General features: G+C 28.5%; 4 protein-coding genes, 1 long non-coding RNA gene, 1 other non-coding gene and 1 pseudogene across 14 annotated transcripts; 4 read left to right on the top strand and 3 right to left on the bottom strand.

Moving 5' to 3' along the window:
- Window positions 1-3,537: 3,537 nt before the first annotated feature.
- LOC114945608 (THO complex subunit 5-like) lies at window positions 3,538-7,116 on the top strand. Its single transcript, XM_085486375.1, is given in 13 exon segments — window positions 3,538-3,776; window positions 4,001-4,138; window positions 4,217-4,431; window positions 4,514-4,589; window positions 4,667-4,852; window positions 4,940-5,006; window positions 5,009-5,071; window positions 5,166-5,405; window positions 5,597-5,699; window positions 5,889-5,976; window positions 5,978-6,097; window positions 6,314-6,611; window positions 6,780-7,116. Coding segments are annotated over 13 exon segments (2,007 nt in total). The 5' UTR covers window positions 3,538-3,680; the 3' UTR covers window positions 7,097-7,116.
- LOC114945607 (dynein regulatory complex subunit 2-like) lies at window positions 7,023-9,746 on the bottom strand (annotated as a pseudogene). Its single transcript, XR_014925542.1, has 6 exons — window positions 9,002-9,746; window positions 8,672-8,924; window positions 8,293-8,516; window positions 7,826-8,218; window positions 7,598-7,735; window positions 7,023-7,525 (listed from the first exon to the last, which is right to left on the bottom strand). The product of XR_014925542.1 is annotated as a dynein regulatory complex subunit 2-like (transcript).
- A 16-nt stretch (window positions 9,747-9,762) lies between these two features.
- LOC114945610 (differentially expressed in FDCP 6 homolog) lies at window positions 9,763-13,488 on the bottom strand. Its single transcript, XM_029321876.2, is given in 11 exon segments — window positions 9,763-10,486; window positions 10,489-10,704; window positions 11,051-11,206; window positions 11,291-11,492; window positions 11,576-11,626; window positions 11,628-11,918; window positions 12,026-12,149; window positions 12,224-12,339; window positions 12,411-12,614; window positions 12,797-12,916; window positions 13,055-13,488. Coding segments are annotated over 11 exon segments (1,611 nt in total). The 5' UTR covers window positions 13,154-13,488; the 3' UTR covers window positions 9,763-10,454.
- An 81-nt stretch (window positions 13,489-13,569) lies between these two features.
- Window positions 13,570-16,195, top strand: LOC114945611 (GPI-specific phospholipase A2-like PGAP3). 4 transcript variants are annotated; one of them, XR_014925544.1, is made up of 7 exons: window positions 13,570-13,788; window positions 14,152-14,294; window positions 14,682-14,834; window positions 15,175-15,273; window positions 15,469-15,602; window positions 15,703-15,904; window positions 16,055-16,195. XR_014925544.1 is itself a non-coding variant. In XM_085486377.1 (7 exons), exons 4-7 carry the CDS (start codon window positions 15,196-15,198, stop codon window positions 16,110-16,112), a joined length of 477 nt encoding a protein of 158 aa, XP_085342503.1. In that variant the 5' UTR covers window positions 13,570-13,788; window positions 14,152-14,294; window positions 14,682-14,834; window positions 15,186-15,195; the 3' UTR covers window positions 16,113-16,195. The 4 variants fall into 4 exon arrangements, 1 of the variants encoding a protein (XP_085342503.1); XM_085486377.1 differs by having other exon boundaries at window positions 15,186-15,278; XR_014925545.1 differs by having other exon boundaries at window positions 13,571-13,788; window positions 15,186-15,310.
- A 460-nt stretch (window positions 16,196-16,655) lies between these two features.
- Window positions 16,656-16,848, bottom strand: LOC114945617 (U2 spliceosomal RNA). Its single transcript, XR_003822436.1, has one exon. It is a non-coding gene; the product is annotated as a U2 spliceosomal RNA (small nuclear RNA).
- Window positions 16,849-16,959: 111 nt separating this feature from the next.
- Window positions 16,960-19,443, top strand: LOC114945612 (vesicle transport protein SFT2A-like). 5 transcript variants are annotated; one of them, XM_029321880.2, is made up of 6 exons: window positions 16,960-17,130; window positions 18,027-18,144; window positions 18,307-18,324; window positions 18,467-18,636; window positions 18,788-18,905; window positions 18,974-19,443. In XM_029321880.2, the coding sequence occupies exons 2-6, from the start codon at window positions 18,076-18,078 to the stop codon at window positions 19,100-19,102; spliced, it is 504 nt and encodes a 167-aa protein (XP_029177713.1). In that variant the 5' UTR covers window positions 16,960-17,130; window positions 18,027-18,075; the 3' UTR covers window positions 19,103-19,443. The 5 variants fall into 5 exon arrangements, with proteins under 5 accessions (XP_029177713.1, XP_029177714.1, XP_029177712.1 ...); XM_029321881.1 differs by lacking the exon at window positions 16,960-17,130 and adding an exon at window positions 17,646-17,808; XM_029321879.1 differs by lacking the exon at window positions 16,960-17,130 and adding an exon at window positions 17,646-17,846.
- Window positions 19,444-20,226: 783 nt separating this feature from the next.
- On the top strand, window positions 20,227-22,589 carry LOC146721700 (uncharacterized). The gene is made up of 2 exons (XR_014925538.1): window positions 20,227-20,471; window positions 22,391-22,589. It is a non-coding gene; the product is annotated as an uncharacterized LOC146721700 (long non-coding RNA).
- The last annotated feature ends 540 nt before the right edge of the window (window positions 22,590-23,129 follow it).

The raw sequence follows: 23,129 nt of genomic DNA, 5'->3' as shown, positions 1-23,129 counted from the left end.
GTAATAAATAATTAGTCTATATAATCTCTAATTCAATATGTAAAATTTGTTTTGATCTGTACAGCAAAGCTATCAAGCCTTTTTTTTTCGAATCTAAAGTGATGTAAACAAAATTGATTCCTACAATACGACGTAAAAGTGGGGTTGGGTACGACATTCAAAATTTTTACACATGGTTTTAAAAAATTCAACTTTGAATCTAGCTTTGATTGTTTGATAATTTTCAATCAATCCATTGCTTTAACACTCCATGTTATTTCTCCCCAATCGAATTAAATATAGAAATTAAAATTGAACGAATTTAAAATTTAAACGGAATATTAGTATAACGCATTTTCAGGCCAGCGTAAAAAACAATGCAAAATTAATACCTAATCAAACCATCACATACCCAATGTTCAAGCTCGTATGACAATAAAAAACAATGATCAATTATTAAATTAAGGCCATGTGTTAACGAGCAATACGGAAATTATTTTATTATTTAGAAGAAAAATTCTTAATTTGACATAATAATTACACAAACGTTTCGAGCTCTACTTGCTCCTCTTCAGTGCGCAAAAATAATGATAATAAATACCCATAATAAATAAATACATACGTTCTAATAAAAAAATCCGCAATACATAGTCAATATAAGTTATATAGTTAAGTCATAGTTTAAAACGCAAAATATATTTACAATGAATTGAAACCATTAAAATAGTTCAACAAAGTAAGAACCCAATTAGAAGCAGAATTATTCGTCCGGTTCTTCATAAAATACTTTAGAATTATTAATAAAAACTCGGAGTGACACTTATACATTGCTCCAAACGAAACCACTTATCGTTATTTGACGAAAGTCCCTCGATCTGGCAATGATTATGTCCACTCTCTCTCCAAATTATTTGATATTTGTTAACTGAATTTAGAAAATTTTTCAATTGTAAAATAGGATTCCACTAATGTGTATGAAAAAAAATTAAAAAATTACAAATTAAACTAAATACTAAAATATTGAACCTTTCTGCTTACAAATTGTTCCGAATAACTTGAGATGACGATGCTTCTAATGTTGTTGGCCTTATTGTTAGTACTTGACTTGACTGTTGTCTAGTCACCCCGGTCCCACTCTAGTCGCTATACTCTCCTTTAAAAAGTCGAATAAATAGGGTCCGATCTCACAAAATTAAACATTTACATAAGGCTAAAAAAGTCGATATTCTTCTAGAATGTCGAAATACGCGTTGTAAGCAAGTCGTGTCTGTGTTATGATTTATACCAGCCTTTGTTCTTGATGTGTATCATTCCGAGATAAGTCTTTGATCATAATTAGAGTCAATATCAAGTATTTTTAACGTTATCCCAATCAAAAGCATGTTGTTTTATTTATAATATGTTCAGAGACCACAGAATGATTGGGAGGAATCAAATTTAATATGATTCATATGCGCTTTTAGTCTATGCGTATTTTCTTTGGCTTTGCCCACATTACGAAGCTTAACAATCCTTACACAATTAATTTTGTAGACAACCATATTATTATTGTTATGCACGTTTTTGTCCTTGGGGACTGTAATAAATTGAGATTATTTAGACAACGGTATCCTACTCTGAAATCTGATTTTTTTATTGTCGATGCTATTGTCTCAGAAATGTTATTAATGTATGGATGACAAAAATTTTTCTTGCTATTATCTTCTGGCAATTTCTTTTTTTCTATTGTTGTTAAACTGTCCAGTGTTTAAAACTCTTATTCTCTATTTATCTTTCTTAAAGATCAAATGAATAGGGTAACCGTTGTCCAATAATATTTTAATACACAGTTCTAAATTTTTCTTATGATATATGGGATGAGATAATAACAATGCCCTATTAATAAGATTATAAATTACTCCTATTTATGGCACATAGGGTGACTCGATAAAAAAGATAGTACTCTACCTGAACATGTCTTTTTTGAAACCAATCTAAGTGTATGACGTATTTATTATTTTAATGTTTAAATCTAGAAAATTTATGCTTCTATAATTTCGTATTCAATCGTAATTGTAGTCGTTGATTGTAACTATTAACTTATTCAGTACACTATCAATTTTATTCCGTTGGTGCCACCATAATATGTCGTCTACATATCTATAATATATTCCAATACCAATGTCCAATTCATTAATTATTGATTCTCAAGATCTTGCATAACAATATTAGCAATTATTGGCGACAACGGGGAACCCATAGGGTTGCCATAAACTTGCTTGTATACAATGTCATTGAATGTGAGTATGTTGACGACAATATAAATTTAACCATGGAAATGAATGCATTTTTTGGAATTAATGTATGTGTATTGATTAATTCCATCTATTGCTTCACCTTTCTATTGCAAGATCTATCGGAATGTTAGTAAGTAGTGAAACCACGTCTAATGATATGAGAATATCTTCCGCACCAATTTTCCTACCCGCTAGGCTTGCTGTAAAGTTCAAAACTATTAGTTACATACTTTTTCCCGTAGGAATACTATTTGAAATGATTTTATGTAAAAATGTGGCTATCGAGTAAGCGTGGTATTAACGATGACACAATTAACCTAAATGGAGTATGTGATTTTTGGGAGGGACCATAACATTTTGGAAAGAAGGGAGTCGCTGGAACGTATGTGAGTAATATTCTTTATTAGAAATTGTACTCTTTTTTTTGCCATGTCTTAAGAATATCCGTCTTAGGTTACCTTTCTATTTTGGGAGGATGGGTTCTTTTTTATGATAGAATAGGTGTTATTGTCTTCAAAGTAAACCTTCCATCTTATTCGTGTAAATTCTTTTGTCATCGCGACTGTTACGTTGCCCTTAAATAATTTATATTTTATATGATAATAATAAAACATTTTATAAAAAAAAAGATCAATAATATAAGTATATATATAACATGTACTTATATTATTGAATCTGTGTGTAAGAAATTTCGGAACTCTTTGCTAAAATAATTGAATTAAAAGGCAAATATAATTTTTGAACACTTATATTATTAAAAATATATAATTCGACTCCCCCGAAATAATTAATTCATTATAAAACGTATACGTAATAGTATTTTCTCATATTAAAATGATTAGAATAAATTAAATTAATTATTAAAAAACTAAAAAATTAATTAAACAACTTAGACTTAGATGATAATAATAATGAAACATTTATTAAAAAAAGATTCAATAACTATAATAGGTCAGATTAATTTTTTATTTATTTATTTTATTTATAACATCATAAAATTCTGTCCTTTCCGAAATACGCGAACGCTACGAAAAGATAAAATCTCGTATATGCCGTCGGACGAGTTCATGAGCATAAGACGCTCTTATCTTGGGAACGTATTAATAGTTCCTGCATTGACCACTACTACGATATGGCGCTGAAATCAGTGAGAAATGCTGGTCTCCTCCTTCATCCAGACCTTTGGCGATCTGTCTATTAATCTGTGCCATAATCTCACGCCAGTTTTAGCGCCGCTACTCGAAATATGAGCGAACTAAAATCGATGTCACGTGACTGATTTAAGTTCACTCATATCCCGAGTAGCCGGCGCTGAAACTGGCGTGTGATTTTCTAACCTTGTTTTATACCGCATCATTTCTTTACAATTTAGCGTTTTTCCGTTATAAATAAAGGATACACATCTTAGAATCTAATTGATTAAAAATGGGTAAGGAAAATGAAACGGATGGTACGAAAAAAAGGAGAAAGTCTGTGAATGCGAGCGGTGGAACGTCCCTGAAAGACGGAGACATGTACAAGGTATAAAAATACCAAAAATTATGATTATTTGTTAATTATAATAAAGAGTCAAGAAGTAGACACAAAATATATATTTTTTACTTTTATAAATTACACCTAAGTATAACAAAAAATGTCAAAGATTATAATTGTTTGTTAATTATAATGAAGAGCTAAAAGTATGTATAACAAAATATATATTTTTTAATTCTATGAATTACACCTAACTTATATCTAATTTCCAGATAATAATAAATTACGAAGAAAAGGAAGCTAACGAGAGGTTACCAGAAGATGATTCCGAATGTTTTTTAACGACTTGTGACAATATTCGAGCAGCAATGGCTAAAATAGTTAAATTAAAATCCAGTGGGGATGCAAATGTTTGTAATAAAGCTTACACTAATGATTATCATTTATTTATTGTTTAGTTGGTAAATTTAATAAAACAAATATTTTAGGCAAAAGATGAAATTCGTGAATTACAAATTCAAACATCTCTGGCGTTTGTAGAATTGAAGAAGCTAAATCGAATGGAAAAGTTTCGAACAAAATGTGCACGTGATTCTCTTGTAGCTGCGAAAAGCAGTGTAGATAGTAGACATTTGCATTTGCAGAATCTGTTGTACGAAGTGATGCATTTGAAAAAGGAAGTTGTCAAATGTCTGCAGTTTAAGTGAGTCTCTGTATTTTTATGTAGAGGGAAATCTTTATTTTAAAAAATTTTTAAATAAAATAAAATCTTTCTTTCAATCTAGATCCAAGGACGAATTGATAGAACTTGTTTCAGAAGAGGAATTTTACAAAGAAGCTCCAGAAAGCATTTCACGATCTGTATACAAATTTTTCATATAGCTAGAGTAAATTTAAATTAATTTCTTTTTGCAATACATGTGACAAATATATTTTAGGAAATAACAAAAAATAATCCTCATCAACTGAGATTAGCTCGTTTGGAGTGGGAATTGACGCAAAGGAAACAATTGGCAGCATTGTGTGATGAACTAACAGAGAGCAAAAAGGCAGTAGCAGCCAGTATTGAGACAAAACAGACTCGTTTAGATAATCTTGCACCACAACTACGTTCTATATTGGAGGTAAGAATTTATTAGTTTAAAAAATATATACAATGTGTTTTTTAAATATTTATATAAATGACAAATTTTTATTTTCTACATTTTCAGGCGAGCAAACCGTTGCAAGAGAGCCTCGGATTACCTTTAGATAAAATTCGTCAAGAGCATCAAAAAGCTCATTACTTGCATCTCCACTTTATGTATTATATGCAAAAGCATCTGCCTATAGGGATGCTTATGGTATAATTAATATAAATATTAGATAATTTAATATACATGTATCAATGCTGTTTATGAATTAAAATCTCATATTGTTTCTTAAAATATTTTGTAGATAATACATTACTGGTCAAAGTAGAGGGTGATGAAGATGAAGCGAAACGCGCAAATAATCAGGATGGTTTACAAGAGTCCGACTCTGATCCTGAGAATCAATCAGAAAATATTGTAGAAGAAATGCCTGTGCATAAAAAGAGACATCATAGATTATCTCGGGAAGCTAGGCAGGAAGAAAAGCGGTCCAAGTTGCTGCAACGACACCCGTTGCACGTAAAAATCATTATCGTATTAAAAAGTAAGTCTTGAATAAATATTTGTGGTCCATGAAAATTAGTTCAAAATGTCATTAAAGTCTAAAATCTAATTTTATTTTAACATTTGCACTTGTATTCTAAAAGTGTAAAAATAAATAAAATAAAATTACATTTTGAATATTTTTAAAAATCTTAATTTAAAATCTTATTTTGTGTAAAATTAACTTTTCAGATGAGACAAAGTTAACTCTTTGCTTCTATTACATGATCCATTTAAAAGTTATTACAGTGGAGTCAAAACTCGAAACGGAAGAGTTAGGAGGTATTAGTGCTGGGTATGTAAAATTACTAAAACTTTTTTAATTTGATATATTGAATTACATAAATTTCTAATATATCATTATGAAATATATAATTATTAGATGTATAATTATGAAAGCATACTTTTTTTCTTTTTATTTAATTATTTGGGGCAATTATTTCTCTTTCTCTGGTTGTGTTTAATTAATTAATTTAATTAACAGAGACATGCTGGTATCAGAATCAATTCTTCGTGAACTATATCCGCGAGACTCAGGATTGGAGAGTCCGAATCCCGCTAATCAGTATCAAACTGTCACGGCATAATTTGGGCTCATTTTCATCTTTGGGATTAGGTATTCCCTACAGATGGGCACAAAGAATGGCTGGTCTGCACTTTGTTTCCTCTGATATGAATGAACAACAACAAAAGGTACATATAATTGAAATGTTAAAAATAATTTATTTAAAATTAAGTTAATTTTTCGGTTTTTGCATTCATTAGAGTAAAATATTTAAAAAATAGTTATAACAATTTAAAATAATTTTACGTTATAATTATACGTTAAATTTATATTTAAAATAATTTTGTTCATTGATTAGATCAGCTAATCTATAATATCTAACTAAAATTTTATTTTATTTACAGCTTACAAGTCAAGAATTGGCACAAGATTGTGTTGAGAGTGTGTTGAAAGAAATCAAACGGCGTGTAAAAGCGCGGCTAGATTTATGTACGGAAATACGACTATTGGAATCTGGTAATCTACCGATCTATATCAGCACGTCGGATCCAGTGCCTCAGAAAATCTCAACATCATTGCACCGATTCACGACTATGACCTGGAAGAATTACTCGAATTATATCGCTTCACCAGCATTCTGTCAACGGGGATTAGTATCGTCCGTAGATATGTTCTACGAAGCTACACTTCGACGTGGCAGTAGTATGACAATATTATTATTTACTACGAATATAAGTTTAATAATAATTAATATTTACTAAGAATAAGAATATATATTTATTTATTATAATTAAATATATTTTATTTATTATAATATATATAAGAAATGTAATAATATTTCTAGACATTAAGATTTAAAATGTTTTTTAGGTGAACTTGTGGCAAGAATCGCCATCAAGCCAGATTATCCGAAGCTAGCACCAGTATTTAGCGTAAGCATCAGCCCAATGGTACAAGCATCCCCTGATATCATCAGAGATATCGAGAAAGAAGTCAATGTGATGTGGACAAAGTCTCCGACATTGACGGCGCAGATACAACGGCTGAGGGCGTGTTTCGACATCTATCTAGAAACTGAAAGTATGGCGCCAAAAGAAAAGATATTTTTCCATCCTGTGAAAGGGCGGACTCGTGCTCGGCCATACAAATATTTATCGCTCGGAGGAGGAATTTTTATTCACCGTTGAATAAATTATTTGTAAATATATTTATTCTTTCATTTTTTATTAATTCCTAGTGTTAACAAAGATTATAAACTTTTTTTTTATTATTTTAATTCTTGAAGAAATTTATTAAAAATTTAATTTTGATTTTAAAATATTGATTAATATTTTTAAAATATGATTGGTGGATATTAAATCACATCTTTTTAATTAATCTTTTAAAAAAATGTTGATCTTTTTGTTAGAAATATATTCTGTTTATACAGAAATAGATGTAAGTAGTCGCGCAGTCGGAGTTCTAGAAACAGTTAACAGATAAGTTCGCAAGGTGTTTCTCAGCTGTTTATTTTCAAAAGACAGCTTATCGCATTCTTTCTTCATTAAGATATTGTCAGCTTTAATGTAATTAAATTGTTTCCAAAACTTCTCCAATTTAACGAACGGCTCTGATATCTACACAAATAATCGTACTATTTAAATCTTATTTCAATTGAATGTTTTTTTCTTACTATGCAAAATACTCACGCAGCTCGAGGAAGCTGTTGTAGATTCTGTATCGCGTAAAGTATATTTCTGAACAGTCAGTGAAAACGGTTCCAAACTCGAACACATTTTCAACAACGAAATTAATGCCGAACCCTTCTCCGAAATTCTCTTCAATTCCTATAAATTAGACAATCTTAAAAATCCATTTATAAGTAGTTAAATAAAAATAAATAAAAATTAGATTAAACTGTTATCGAAGTTTAATACTTTTAGAACGCTGGTGCTAATAATAGTCAATTTTTTCAGTTTGAGTAGAATCCAGTATTTGAGTCATGGAAAACTCTTGTCTCAAGCTTTCAATTTTCTTTTTTATTTGCACAATCTGATCCTTGCATTCGTTATACTATACTCCCGCTTTTGCGATAATACGTGTGTGCCCTGTTTCAAATTCTTAATCATGTCTTGCAAACTGTATCTGTAACTTTGGATATTGCGCTACACTCGCATGATGAGCATCGTCTTGTTCTTTCAGTATTCATATTGCTTTCTTTTATCTCCTGTATTGTTCTCATATTCAATTATCGTTTCATTAAGCTGTCGCCACAATTCCTCGACCTCATTGGAAGTGTATTGCATCAAGCGTGATAAAGAGTCTTCTTTCTAAAATATTTTTACAACTGAAAAAACATTAATATCTACCATATACCGACAATGTAATAATAAAATATCTGTACCAAGTATACAATGCTGTATACGTTAATGGCGTTTTGTATTTTTGTTTGCATCAATTTGCTCCCTATTTCTTTATCTTGTCCAACAATTATATTCTGCAGTTGATCGCACAGTTGCTCTAAATCCCTTTGCACTCTCTTTAATTCGTTTATCTCGTAGGTAGCGATATGATTACGTTCATGTGTAAACGATTTATGCATATGCATACATTTCTGCTTATATGTTCCTATTATAATATCCATAATTAGCAATATCTTTCTTCAAATAAGCAAATATAAATTAAATTTAAATTAGGATGTTATTCTCAAATTATATAACTTAAAATTAAAATATTTAATTGTACGTGCTTATATTTTGCATATGACTTATATAATAAATTACCAATTATTCGATCAATTATTTGAATGTGAGCCTTTTGTAATCTTCTATGATCCATATCAGTTATCTCTAGTTCGTTATATAAATGCCGTATCACGAAATCTTTTGTCTTCATCATGCGATCAAAATTTTTCCAAAGATAGTCCACATTTTCATAAAGTTCCTTACATTTTATTCGGCGTAGAATGAATCGCCATTGTTCGTTAATCTTTGCGGTGTTCAATCGCGAGAACGCTTCCTCGCGTTTCAGCTTATTCTACATTTCACAGATTTATTTATTACAAAATTATTGCATTCTGTTATTTATTTAAATTGCATTTTAGTTTAATATACCTTGGTAAACGCCGCAATCAATTGTTGCTTACGGTCGTTTGCTCTCTAATTCTAATTCAGCTCGATGTTGCAAATAACGAGCGCGTTCTTCATCGCTCATGCGAGCTAATTTACTTCCTTTCCCCTTTTTCTTCGGCATTTTACAATGAATTTAAAGCTTACAGTCTTAAATAATTAATATTTAAATAGTTTATTCTTAACAAGATACAAATCTTCCGGAGGAATAACGATAATAAGACTAAGTTAGTGTCAGTCAGATGAAATACTTGTTTGATCAATAATGATCGAGTTCTACTTGATACAAGATATTGCGTTGCTTGTAAAACGTTATAAAAATTGTATTTGACTTGAGACAAAGTCATTTCCACTGGATTATAATACTATAAAATTTAAATTTCAACAGGTTAATAAGAGTCATAATTATATATATATATATATATATATATATATATATATATAGCCCATTGAATTTTAAATTTGTACTTTATATTGAGAGCATTATTAACTTAATTAATAATATAAAAATTCTATTTGAAAATTTTAATTATTTTTATAAAATGCTATAAAAATATTTTCACACATACATATGTGTGTGGGTTAAAGACAATCTGTATATGTTTCAACAAGATTAAATATAAATTCGTATTAAATATATTATATCATTCTATAATAACGCGTTTGGAACAAAAAATATATTTATATATATTCTTTTATATATCAAACGAAAATTGTATTTTGCAAAAGATAGTATAATATTTTATAATTATTTTATAAAATGTAAATGTCACATTATTTTCGGGACAATGATTTTATTCGAGAAATAATGAAAAATATTCAAGAAAATATGTGCATATACAACATTTGTATTGTATATGCAATTAAATACGTTTTTACTAAAATTGCAGCAAGGTATCGGCAAGGTAAACCATCATATCTTAAAATCTTAATCAAAGCTCACATGAAGATTTTCGTATTCTTCACAAAGATATAGCATAGTTGCCCTGCAACTATATTATAGTGAATATTTCTACACGGAGAGAATTTTCTCTTAGAATTTACCCTGAAAAATCATGGAAATCGTAGGATAATATGGTAGGATAAAATTGAAAGAATTTTATAAGAGTATCTGATTAATATTTACCACAATTAAAAATATTAATAAATACGTAGTAAATTTTACTATGTACATAATAAAATTAATCGAGTATATTTTATATCTTATTGTGGTAGATATTCATATTTTTATTGTGGTAAATATTAATCAGAAAAACTTATAAAATTCCTCCAATACCATATTGTCTCACCATGATTACCATGAATTCAGGGTAAATTCTAAGAGAACATTTTTTCTGTGTATAAGCTCTTTGTATTATTCTATTTGGTGGAAGACTTAAATGCAAGTCAGATAATATAAATGCATTGATTTTTTAAGCTCTCAATGACGAAATGCGTGTCAAATATTTTTTTGCAATGTCATAGCCTGTTATCGATATTTTCCATAGAAAGTGGTCGTTCATTCGTCGTTGGTATGAAGCTTTGTGTACGTCTGATCCTTTCGTTTCCTCTTAAAGGACGTGTCACAATTTCCGTTTCCAGTAGAATTTGAGCCTCTTCAGCGCGTTTCACTTTTTCGCGTGCAACACGTAACTCAGCATCCAAATGCTCCCTTTCCATTTCCAGTTGTTGAAGTCGTAATTCGGCATCTAAAAATAACAATATAAAATAAAAACAAAATCTTAAAATAAAAATATGAACAAAATAAAATTAAAATGTATAAAATAAAAACTAAATACATTAAAAACTGAAATTAAACTTTAAAAAATTTGAATTAATATATAGCTTAATGAAGCTTTTACTCCTTATCTCTCTTTCCCTCTGACATACACAAATTTAATTAAGCTATTAACAAGAAAGAGTAAAACAAATTATTTAAAAAAATATTAAAAAATATTATAATTAAATATTATAATTATAATTATAATTAGAAAATAATATTTAATTATATATGCAAAACAATTAAATATTTTTTTTATATTCTAGATCTTATACCATGTAATTGCTGCTCGTTTTTCTGCTGACTTTGTTCAAATTCCTGTCTTTTCATCTTCTCCATCTCCAATAATTCTTGCTGTTCCTGTTGCAGTTTTTCTAATTGTTCTCTTTTTTCCCATTCTTCACGTAGTACCCTTGCTTGCAAATTTCGTACTGTAATATATATTTAAATTATACAACTTTACAAAAAACATGCACATATTGTGATATAAATTAAATACATAATATTCTTCTTACCTATTTCTTCATCACGTAGAGCTTGTTTTTCTTCTTGTAGCAACAGTTCTAGTTTCTGTTTAACATCTTCCAATTGTTGAACTTTGGCACTTTCCTCTTTTGACAAAGCTTCTAATTTTCGAGCTTGTATTTCAGCAGCGATTCTAGCTTGTCTCTCATGCTGAAGTTCCAGTTTGGTTTCTTCTTTTTCTTGTTTAGTAGCCTAGTAGCAATAACAAAACGTTTGGAAAAAAATTCTTTCTAAAACTATTAATGTTTTTTTATTCATTTTTCTGCAAATCTTACTTGTCGCAAAGATCTTCTTTGATTAGCCAAACTCCTCTGATAGCCGATTTTTTTCGCCCGAATGCTGAATGGCCGTTTGCAATGCTGCAAGCCATTGCAGCCTACCTTTGTGATCCTCTGCCATTAGCTCTATACATCTGTGTTCAGGTGTGCTGAGAACGAATCTTCTATCAGGCTTTCCATTGTTTGCCACAGAGTCAGCCCAACAGTTAGCATTCAATAATATTAACCCAGATGGTTCTTTTTGGTGTGGATCCTTATAATATGTTAATTCACCAGGGCGCAGTACAAACCAAAAGTATCGCAGTGTTGGCAGTAGAAAACCTTTTTTCATCAAATAACCCTGTGCAGTAAAAATAATTATAATAGTAAAAAATAATCTGAATATATGTAATATAACAAATTCTCTTATAAAATAATTTTCTTAGTTTACTTGAAATTTTGACCAACCTTTTTCACTACATTTTCCACATAAATTTGGTATAGATCATCAATAGCTTCTGTTAATGCCACAGTGTCCAAGGTATTGCCACCACTATATTTAGATTCAAGAACCGCCAGGAATGTGGAAAACCTTTTCGAAAAATTTTTTATGAAGAAATTATGTTCTTTGTATTTTTATTATTGATTATATACGTGAAATATTACTTAAACATTCTGATAGCTGCTGATAGAGCAGAAAAGTCCATAGAATCCCATTGTAAACCCAAGGACATTGCCAGATGAGATGCAATTCGTGCTACCTCGTCACCATGCATTGTTACCTATAATACAAATATAATGTTGAATATCTAATAGTGAAATGCATTTGTTTACAATGGAATAAACTACCAACCAGATGAAAATCTGTTGCATTTGGATCTGTCTCAGCTAGCAAACAGTAAATTCTAAATAATTGATAAACACTATGGTTTTCAAAGACTGGATGGGATCTTTCCAGATAGTTCTTTTTACAGACCAGCCAACAGATTTCATCTATTCCTTCTTCCAGTCTTTTCAATGTGTGTATAGAGGTAGCATCAGTTACAGAAGAAAATACCTGAAACATTTAACAATTCTGTTAAATTGAATGCAGTAAAGATAAAACTAATATTTTAAACCAAATATTAAAAGAGAAAAATATAAAATAACTTGAAAAAATAAAAGAAAAACATTTATTCTCTAAAATATTATGCATCTAAAAATAATCTTAATGATTTTTTTTGTTAGAAAATGCCTTACCTCTTTCTGTAAATAATACATATACTGATCAAATGTCAAGCTCAGTGTACTCCGATAATGTTCTAGACCTTTCTCCACACCATATAAATCCATCAATGTACCGATATTGGCTGTCAACACCTGTGGGCAGATCAGATTGTGAGAGGATACATATCTGATGTAAAAATAAAATGTGTGATATAAGATCTGACAGGAATCGTCAGGCGATGTAGCCTGAGTTGGAGGTTCTTTCGGCAAATTTTCTTCTAAAAAATTTACCTTCAACTTCGACTTTGCCACTGTGTTGACATCATCGGCCTGCAGTGCGTGAAACGCATGCCAAATACTGTTGCTGAGGTTCTTGAACAGGTGGGCCATCGCGTTTGACAGGTGGGCCGACTCGGTTGACAGCTAGCCAACAGGTGTTTCTCTCTATCCTTCTATCGCGCCCCTACGCATCTCCTCAATTATTCCTAAGCGCATATCTCATTATTCTCACTCTCACTCTCTTTGTCTCTCTAAACGGCCGCGCGAATCATCTGGTATTCCCTTCCTCGCGTTTTGACAAAATACCAATCTTCCTTCTTGATAGAATCCTTACTATTTGCCGTAATCTCACGTTCTCGTGCTAAAAATGATCATCAAGAATGACGCATATTGTATATTTCATGCGTGAAATTTTTCCCCTCCTCTTCCTCGAATCTGCTTCTCTATCTTCTTCCACACACATGAACATAGCATCATTTTAAAAGAGAGAGAGAGAAAATATCGCGATATACTGCAACGCATGCGCATTGCGATTCTATGTGCTTACAAGCAGTTTTCAGGGATTGCTGTCAGTTTCAATTTGGTTAGGTTATGATTTTGATGTATTGGCATGTCAAAGTCGGCATGGATCCTTCTGTTAATTTTTCCAGTCTTCCTATTTGGAAATACGGTTGGTTCAATAGGTGACAAATCACAAATATACAGGCAATGTCTGGCATCGTGTCTCACTAGGAATTGCAAAAATGGTAACAATTGATTTTGTACTTTTTTTTTCTCGTTGTTATGGTTAATTAATATTTAAATTAGTGTTATAATTAAAGTCTTAATATATTCAAAGTATTTAACAATTTATCGATTGGAAGAAAAAATTTTATTTTGCATATATATATATATATATATATATATATGTGTGTGTGTGTGTGTGTGTGTGTATATTATATAAAATTTACTGAAAATATATCAAATTTATAAAGTTTTGTTGCTTTAGCTATGTATATTCTTTTCTACATATAAAAATATTTTCTGTACATCCGATAATACAGAGAAGAATTTAGAGATAATTATATTTGATATAGTTTTTAATTAGATATATTTACAACATGTTGTAGAAACAACTTTTAAGGAACAACCTCCTTTATCATTAATTTTGCTACATTGGTCCTGCAAAGAAGATTGCAGTTATACTTGCACATGGAGGACCGTTGACTCTTTTGTATCTCATGGTTTAAAAATACCACAGTTCCATGGAAAAGTAAGTAAAATGTAAAACTATATAATTTTATAAGAATATATTTAAATGCTATAATGAAGAATCATGTTATACAGAAAATTGAAACATTACAGAAAAATATTTATCATATATGGTTTGTTATACATATAACAAAACTTGAGTGTAAACGTTAATAGTCTGAGGAAACAAAAATATGTAGTATAACCACACATAGAAGAATATTTATTTCTATAAAATAAATTTATATAAAATATTTTTCGTGTAATATCTTGATTTCTGTATATGTTAATCTTGCACAAAATTTTGCTCTTACAGCATTTATAACATTCTATTTTTCTATATTTCTATTTTCTATTTTTCTATATTCTATTTATATATATAATACAAGAGTCATTCTCACATTTGTAGTGGCCATTTATCCGTCTATTTGGATGTCAGGAACCTGCCTCAGTTTTATTCTCTGTATTAAATTTTTATGCACATTGGTCAATGTATCAAAAATTTAAAAGAAGAGCAGATAGAACCAACCCTATGTTTTATGTTTGGAAATATTTCAGTATTGTAAGTATATTCAAGAGTGTCTCACATATAATAGACTTTTCACCTTAGATTTAAATTATAATTACAGCCAAAAAGCTTAATCATAATTAACAATAGATAACAAATATCAGCTTCAAATTCGTTTTAAGGAAAATTCCAATTTGATAACCAAAGTCATAAATAAAAAATAACTTTACATTTTAAAATTCTGCAAATTAATGCATCTTATAGGTAATATATTTTTTTTCAAGAAAACTGTCCATTGTTCTGCAATGATATTTGTCAATTTTTGTAATTCTAGTCATATTAATCTTTCTATGTATGACTTTTAACAATCAGCACTCTTCAAACTAATCTATAGTTTTATTACAGATATGATTGAATGGATGGTTTTGGTCCACTGTATTTCATTCACGAGATAGACCATTTACAGAAGCCATGGACTATTCTTGCGCATTCAGTATGGTACTTACACTGTTATATTGCATGCTTTTAAGGTAACATGCAATAGCTTCATTTTTTTTGTCCACAGTCTTCAAAACTATGGAACATTTTAAATTAATTTTATAATAATATATAATATTTAAGAAATATACAAAAATTTAGTCTGCAATATATAATGTTAAATTTAATATATGTGTTGATTATTTTTTAGGATAACATACAAGAAGAATAGAGCATTTGTTATAATAACTTGCGGATATCTAAGTATTTTATGTATACATTTATCACACTTGTGGTCAGGCAAAATTAATTATGGTTATAATATGATGCTTAATATAACAATAGGTAAATTTTACATTGTTAGTTAATAGTAAAATAATTATATTAAATATATATTAAATAATTATACTAAATTATTTTAAACATGAAATTGTTATGATTTAAGGTTTGACAACCTTTGCGATAACAATGCTGTGGTGGTATTTTAATCACAAGTTGTCTCATGTGTACTTAATCGGTTGGTTTAATACATTGGTCGTATTTGTGACTCTGTTAGAATTGGCAGATTTTCCTCCTATCTTTTGGATCTTCGATGCTCATTCTTTATGGCATGCCAGTACTATTCCCTTAACAGTGTTACTGTATAGGTAAGAAAAATAACAAATTTATAATTATTAATTTACAAACATAGCTATTAATGTTAATTAACATACTAAATTTTAACTATTATCAATTATTTTATAATAGTTATAAACGTGTACACACACATTATATACATATATATCTTTGTTTTACAGGTTTATGATCTCAGATTGCTGTTACTTGAAAACACATTACAATAAATTACATCTCTAGATTTTAATTATTATATTTAAACAAATATATTTTAAACATGAATTATGTATAGATATATGTGTAATAAATCTTTTTACAATATATTTTTTATAATATATATTAATACATAGCAAATCACACACAAGTAAATCATTTTTAAGTAAATCAGAAATTATATAAATTATAGTAGTCAAAGATAAAAAAAATGAGAGCTTTCGCGCGCGTAGCAAATATTAATAACTAATATTTTTTTATGATAATCTAAAAGCAAGGAGCAATATGATGTGTATACAGTATTTGAGAATTTTTGTATTTTGAAATATTGTCCCACACTTCCAGTCTGAATATAATTCAAACGTATACGATATTTCAAATAAAATTAATATAAAATTAATAAAATAATACTACTAAAATGTCTGAGTATTGCTATTAGATTTATATACGCGTAGCCGGATATCGATTTTTTTCGTTATTTCCGAACAACGTATAATACTATCTTTACTATTTTGTGCGGTTTATAAAATTCTAGTTATTAATTTAGCTAACGAATTTATTTTTTGGATAATTTATTAGGCCGTTCCTAGCGGTACTGCAATGCCAGGCCGACCCGCGGCAGAGTCGGAGCAAGCTCCGGTCACCCGCCCGGTTCCAAAAATCAGTTTAATATTCTGAATCCCCTATGGGGATTGTATCAGATATTAAGCTGATAAGAACAGATACTACACTTTGATCTTAGCTCAGAGAGCCGAGAAGCGATACTTTGCAACGATTCTGAACGTCTTATATACCCTATTTGAGAAATTTCACGTACGAGAATCGCTTGTTTCGTTGCGCAACGTAGCGGTAGCGACCGAAACTATCGTGCGTCTGCAGCCTGTAGCCCGCCAAATTCCTAACCTATCAGTCTGTTTGTGATACTGTACAATAGTTATTTATATTTTATTATTGATAATTAATTATTATTTTAGCATCGCTAATTAACATTGATAATTAACACCGCTAATGAGTATATCTGATGCTTAATACTGGCACAAATTGGGTTAGTATTTCGCATATTTCTGTCATTATATACCTATTTCTATTTCTTTTTCAACTTTAAAAAAATATATATAATATTGAAAAATGTTTTTTTAACATTTTCCTTTAATCAATTTTATCAATTTATTTTTGACAGTTTCTTTTTATTTTTTTTTATTTATTTTTTTTAACGAAATGAACCTATAATTGTGAATACATGTAATATACTTTTTTATGGATTAATTTGTCAAATATACATATTAAAATCTCTACAGAAAATATATGTATATATATATACTATTACTATTTCATATTATTTAATTTATAATTAACATAACATTAATTAGTTTAAACCAAGAGGGTTAAAATAATTAAAGAATTAATTTATGTATATATATATAAAATAGATCCATATATGGAATTATGCTCATTTTCTTGTACAAGAATTTATATACACATATATATTTTTCTTAAATATTTTGGAGAAATTTGTCATCAAGTTATATATAGAGAAATGATTATCTCTTTGTTTCGCAGATTGTGTGTAATATAATGACGTAAATCGTAAATTAATATCTCCCCTTTCTCCGCTCGACCCTTGTCTAGAACATCGTCAATGCAAATTTTTCCAGTTATTTTTTCTCCTTATGAGAGTTGAAAAGTGTCTTCAAATTACATAGCAAACACACCTCTTACGAAAGTAAACGAGACACGTATATACAAAATATAACAGCGCATGTAATTTCCACAATTAAAAATTCATATGTATAGATTATTTGCTCGATAAATCAAAGTGACACGTGTAATTCGAAGTTTGTTAAGGAAACGCAAATGTTTCGTTCAACTATATAACCTCGTATTTATAACCTTATATTGAATAATATCAGTAAATTTATGTTGATGAATTCGATATTTTAGTTTTGGAGAAAATAATTACATAATTCGTTGTCATTATTGAATTAAAAAAATGGATAAATTAAGAAGAGCCCTAAATGGCAATGAACGATGCGATGAGGAGAGTGGTATTATTACACAGGTAATTACATTTCTTATAGTATCAGTACTGGCTGCATTAATTATAATTACTTTTTTTATATATTATTTCTATGAAAATCCAGTTTGATATATACATTTCTATATAAACATAAACTTATAAAAATTATTATTTTAAATGCTTACATCTGATCAACGATGGAAGGTTGATACGGATTTCACGGTAAATTAATAAAGCATTGCTACAAGTATATATATATTTTATATATACTTGCAACATCTGCATACATTACATATAATTATAATGAGTTGTTATTTTATATGAAAAATTTTAGAAGATTAATATTTTTCTCTGTTTGACATAGGTTATGGATCAAACGACATTAAGTTGGTCTACCAGGATAAAAGGTTTTGCAATTTGCTTCATTGTAGGCATATTATGTTCGTTTCTTGGATCCTTTGCGCTGTTCTTACAGAAAGGCCTCGCTGTATTTGCTGTATTCTACACTCTAGGCAATATTATTTCTTTAGCAAGGTAAAATGCAAATTATATTTACACAATTGTATGATTCTTACACTTTGGTAATAACAGAGTGTATGCTACATTGATATTATTACAACAATGATATTAGATCATTTCATATTATTTATATTAAATATTCAATATGTTAATTTCTGTGTTGCAGCACATGTTTCTTAATGGGTCCATTCAATCAACTTAAGAAGATGTTTGCGTCAACAAGATTGATTGCAACTATATTAGTGTTTACCACTATTGCTTTGACATTATTTGCAGCTTTATATGTAAGTATTTTCTATTTCCTATTATTAATATCTTTCTGAAAATGTTTATAATATATTTCTATTTTCAGTTGCACAATCCTGGTTTAGCTCTCTTATTTATAATTATTCAGTCACTAGCTATGACATGGTATTCCTTGTCATATATACCGTATGCTCGTGATGCCGTCAAAAAGACAGTGGAATCTTGTATTACATGAGAAAAACAATCATTTTTTTTTGTATCAAAGTTTGTTATATAAATATTATTTAAATTTTACAGTGCCTTCTCTGACACTTTCATCACATAATATTTAATGTGCGGGTTATACTCAACTCATTTTGTAAGATATAAATATTAAGCTATTAAAGATTATAAATTCTATAATATATACAAGACAATACAATATTATGAAATATCTTTTGTATATTACAAATGATATACTTAATTCCATATAATATGTACCTTATATATTGCGCTACTTGAATTGTGGACTGAATATGGACTGAATTAATTGATACACAATGTAATAATAAATATTAAATATTATATATTTCTTAACATTGGTTACTATTGTTAGAATTTAATAGTATAGAATTTCTGTACTGTGTATATTGTATTTTTATAAATTATTAAAGAATGCATCACATTTTAATAAAGTATTATACTAAGCACATAAGGTATTTTCTTGACAAATTTAATATTAAAATATAAAATCGTTAATTAAATGATATTTGTAATATTGAATATATATTTCTATAATTTATATATATACCAAGGAAAAAAATTGTCCATAGTATATATTATATATAATCATATAAAAATATATATAATTATATGTAGAATATATTCATGTATTCTTTTTCATATAAGAAAAGTAATTAGAAAAATGATTTTTATTTTTTTTTTAGGAAAATAAAGTTTATAATAATCCAATTGCAAACTTTATTGTTTTTAAAAAAAGTGAAAAGTATTTTTTAAATGATTTTTCACTTATTTTTATTTCTTCTGCATAAACATATAAGCGAAAGAGATTATATATAGATATATGTAATATATATTTATAATTATATATATTTATAAATATGAGTCGATATTATATATGAACAATATAGTGTACATATATGTGTGTAAAATTTAATTAAATTTCTTTGGCTGATAGATAAAGAAGTACACAATAAAGGGATAAAGATAAAAAATCATTGAATTTTAATTGAGTTCAATATAATTGGCCATATTTTTTAATATTGGAATTATACTAAATTTGTGATATTATTTCAATTTTGTAATAAAGCGTAATTTTTTATTTAAAATATGTAAATATATATCTCACAGGGTCACAGATTAATAGACAGATCGCCAAAGGCCTGCCTAAAGAAGAGACCGCCATCTTCATGCGATAGACTTTGCCCCTTACCGACACACTTTGCCCCTGGTTCGAGTCCGTGCTAAATTTCGTAGACTTGAACCAAAAGACTTTGCCCCTGGTTCGAGTCCGTGCTAAATTTCGTAGACTCGACCAAAAGACTTTGCCCCTGGTGCAAGTCCAGGCTAAATTCGTTTGACATTACCAACAGACTTTGCCCCTGGTGCGAATCCAGGCTAATTGATCATGAGACCAATTTGAGAGATTTGGCCCCCGTTGTGTGTGTGTGTGTGTGAGAGAGAGAGAGAGAAAGAGAAAGAGAATATTTTACATATGCATATATATATATATATATATATAAAATTTATTAAATATAAAAAATATATTTTTTACACATAAAATGTTTTTTTATTGAAATAATCACGATTTTAAATGTGATATAACACAGTGTTCAAAAATTTTTAATAAAATTTTATTAAAGAAAATTACTTAAAATTTTTTACATTAAGAATTTAAAGGCTCCTTATTCTCTTGTAGAAATTTATCACTATGCCAATTAATCACTTATTTCGAGTATTTAAAATACTATAATATACAGTAATTTAAGTATTCGAAATAAAAGTGATTAATTACTCGAAATAAAATTGATAAATTGGCGTTACTAGTAATAAATTTCTATAAGGGTTGAAATAAAGTATAAGAGATAAATAGGCTATATGTGAGCCGTATGCGAAATGTGAGATGTAAGACGCATATTGAAATTTAATTTTTCGATATAACTTTCAAAAATGTACACGAGGTACAAAAAATTAGCTTGGACATTTGTAAGACTTAAAATTGGGATTAATTCTCAATTCTATTAATTAAATTTCGATATAACACACCTTACATCCGCGCACGGCTCACATATAGCCCATTTATTAGTGCAATTTTTAAGTTCCTTATTTTTCAAAGTTCACCTTTTTACGTTATCAAATATTTTTGGTACGTTTTCAAGAATTTTATATTTTTACTTACCGCAGTTTCTTATCCAAATGTAAAATCTTTTATCGCAGTTTATAAAAAATTGAAACAATTTACAATTTTATGATATAATATTATTATTATTACAATTTCTATATATATGCACATCTGTCAAATATCGTGATTTATTTTACATTATTATTATCTATTTTAATAAAAAAAAAAAAAACACTTGCAACAATCAAAAATAAACCGCCTGCCGCGAACGGAAAATGCCAAGAAAGCACGCAATTTCCGCGAATCTCGTAATTTTTTTGAAGAATCAACAATTTCAACGAAATTGTAAATTCTTCAAATCACTGCACAAGTATAATTCACAATAATAATTTTCAGTAACTACGATAAAAAATCGTATACTGAAAACCGCAAACGAAAGTGCAATGGGAGTAAGAGTAAAGTCTGTGATAAAATTAATTGTCAATAGAAAATTAATAATTTTCAAATAGAAAAATTTTCAAATTACCGAGGAGTTACAAATAATAAAGTAAAAATATTAAATAATTTATGTTTTCGAATTTTGCTCGCGGAGAGGATCTTTAAAACAAGATTTTTAGAAGAGAGGACCTTTAAAATATAAACAGGCAAAAACGTTGGAAAAATTAAAGCGCGCGTTTAAACAGATAAACGCAATGAAATAGATACGCAATTGTTTTTACTTATCGCTGTAAGCTCACAAGCTTCTGACGTGCTATACACTTTTATATAATATATACAGGGTGTCCGGTAACTAACGGACCAATGATTAAGGGCGGATTCTCTGGCCAATTTGGAGACGATTTTTCCTTAGCAAAAATGTAGAGAAGTCAATAATTTTCGAGTTATAAGCGATTGAAAAAAATAGGTTTTTTGAAAACTAAACGTTTTGGAGTTAAAAGTCTAACATAATTACATTCTTCAGTTAATTTCAGGTAGAGTTTACTATAATAAAATTTTAATTTAAGGCTTAGTTATAAAGATATATAATGACAAAGATTGGAAAGTTGTAAAAAATGATGACCTTTTTCGACATTTTCGCTGAGGAAAAATCGATCCCAAATTGACCAAAGAATCCATTTGTAATCATTGGTCTGTTAGTTACCGGACACCCTGTATATTGGACACGAGTTTCGTTTGTTTCAGATTCTCGAGAGTTGAAGTAGGAACATACGAGTATCATATATCGTTTGTGACTTGCCGAATGAAAGCAAGACAGAGAGCGAACGAGATGATGAGCTTAATAGCTCATAATGTTATAAATAAATAAATAAAAAATTATAACTTGACCTACTAGTTATTGAATCTTTTTTTAATAAAATGTTTCATTATTATTATCATCTAAGTCTAAGTCGTTTAATTACTTTTTAGTTTTTTAATAATTAATTTAATTTATTCTAGTCATTTTTATGTGAGAAAAATAATATCACGTTTTATAATGAATTAATATATTTCGGGAACCGAATTATATATTCTTAATAATATTAAAGTGTTTAAAAATTATATTTGACTTTTAATTTTAATTATTTTTTAGCAAAGAGTTCCGAAATCTCTTACACACATAATGGGGATTTTTTTCATCCATATAATTCGCAATTTAGTATATATGTTAATTATTAATTTTAATAAAATAAAAATTAAAATTAAAGGTCAAATATAATTTTTAAACACAAATATATTAAATTAATTATAAAACGTATACCCATGATAGTATTTTTCTCGTACAAAAATAATTAGAGTAAATTAAATTAATCATAAAAGATTAAAAATTAATTAAAGAATTTAAACTTATATTTTATATAATAATAATAAAACATTTTATTACGTCAAACCGTCGTGAAATAATTAAATAAAATTTGCTAGTTACGTCGAAGTCAAGTTTTCT

Source organism: Nylanderia fulva, unplaced genomic scaffold, assembly GCF_048542155.1.
Source record: "Nylanderia fulva isolate GAGA-0341 unplaced genomic scaffold, ASM4854215v1 Scaffold429, whole genome shotgun sequence".
NCBI classification, from domain to species: Eukaryota; Metazoa; Arthropoda; class Insecta; order Hymenoptera; family Formicidae; genus Nylanderia; species Nylanderia fulva.
This window is presented reverse-complemented; position numbering and strand designations above follow the sequence as displayed.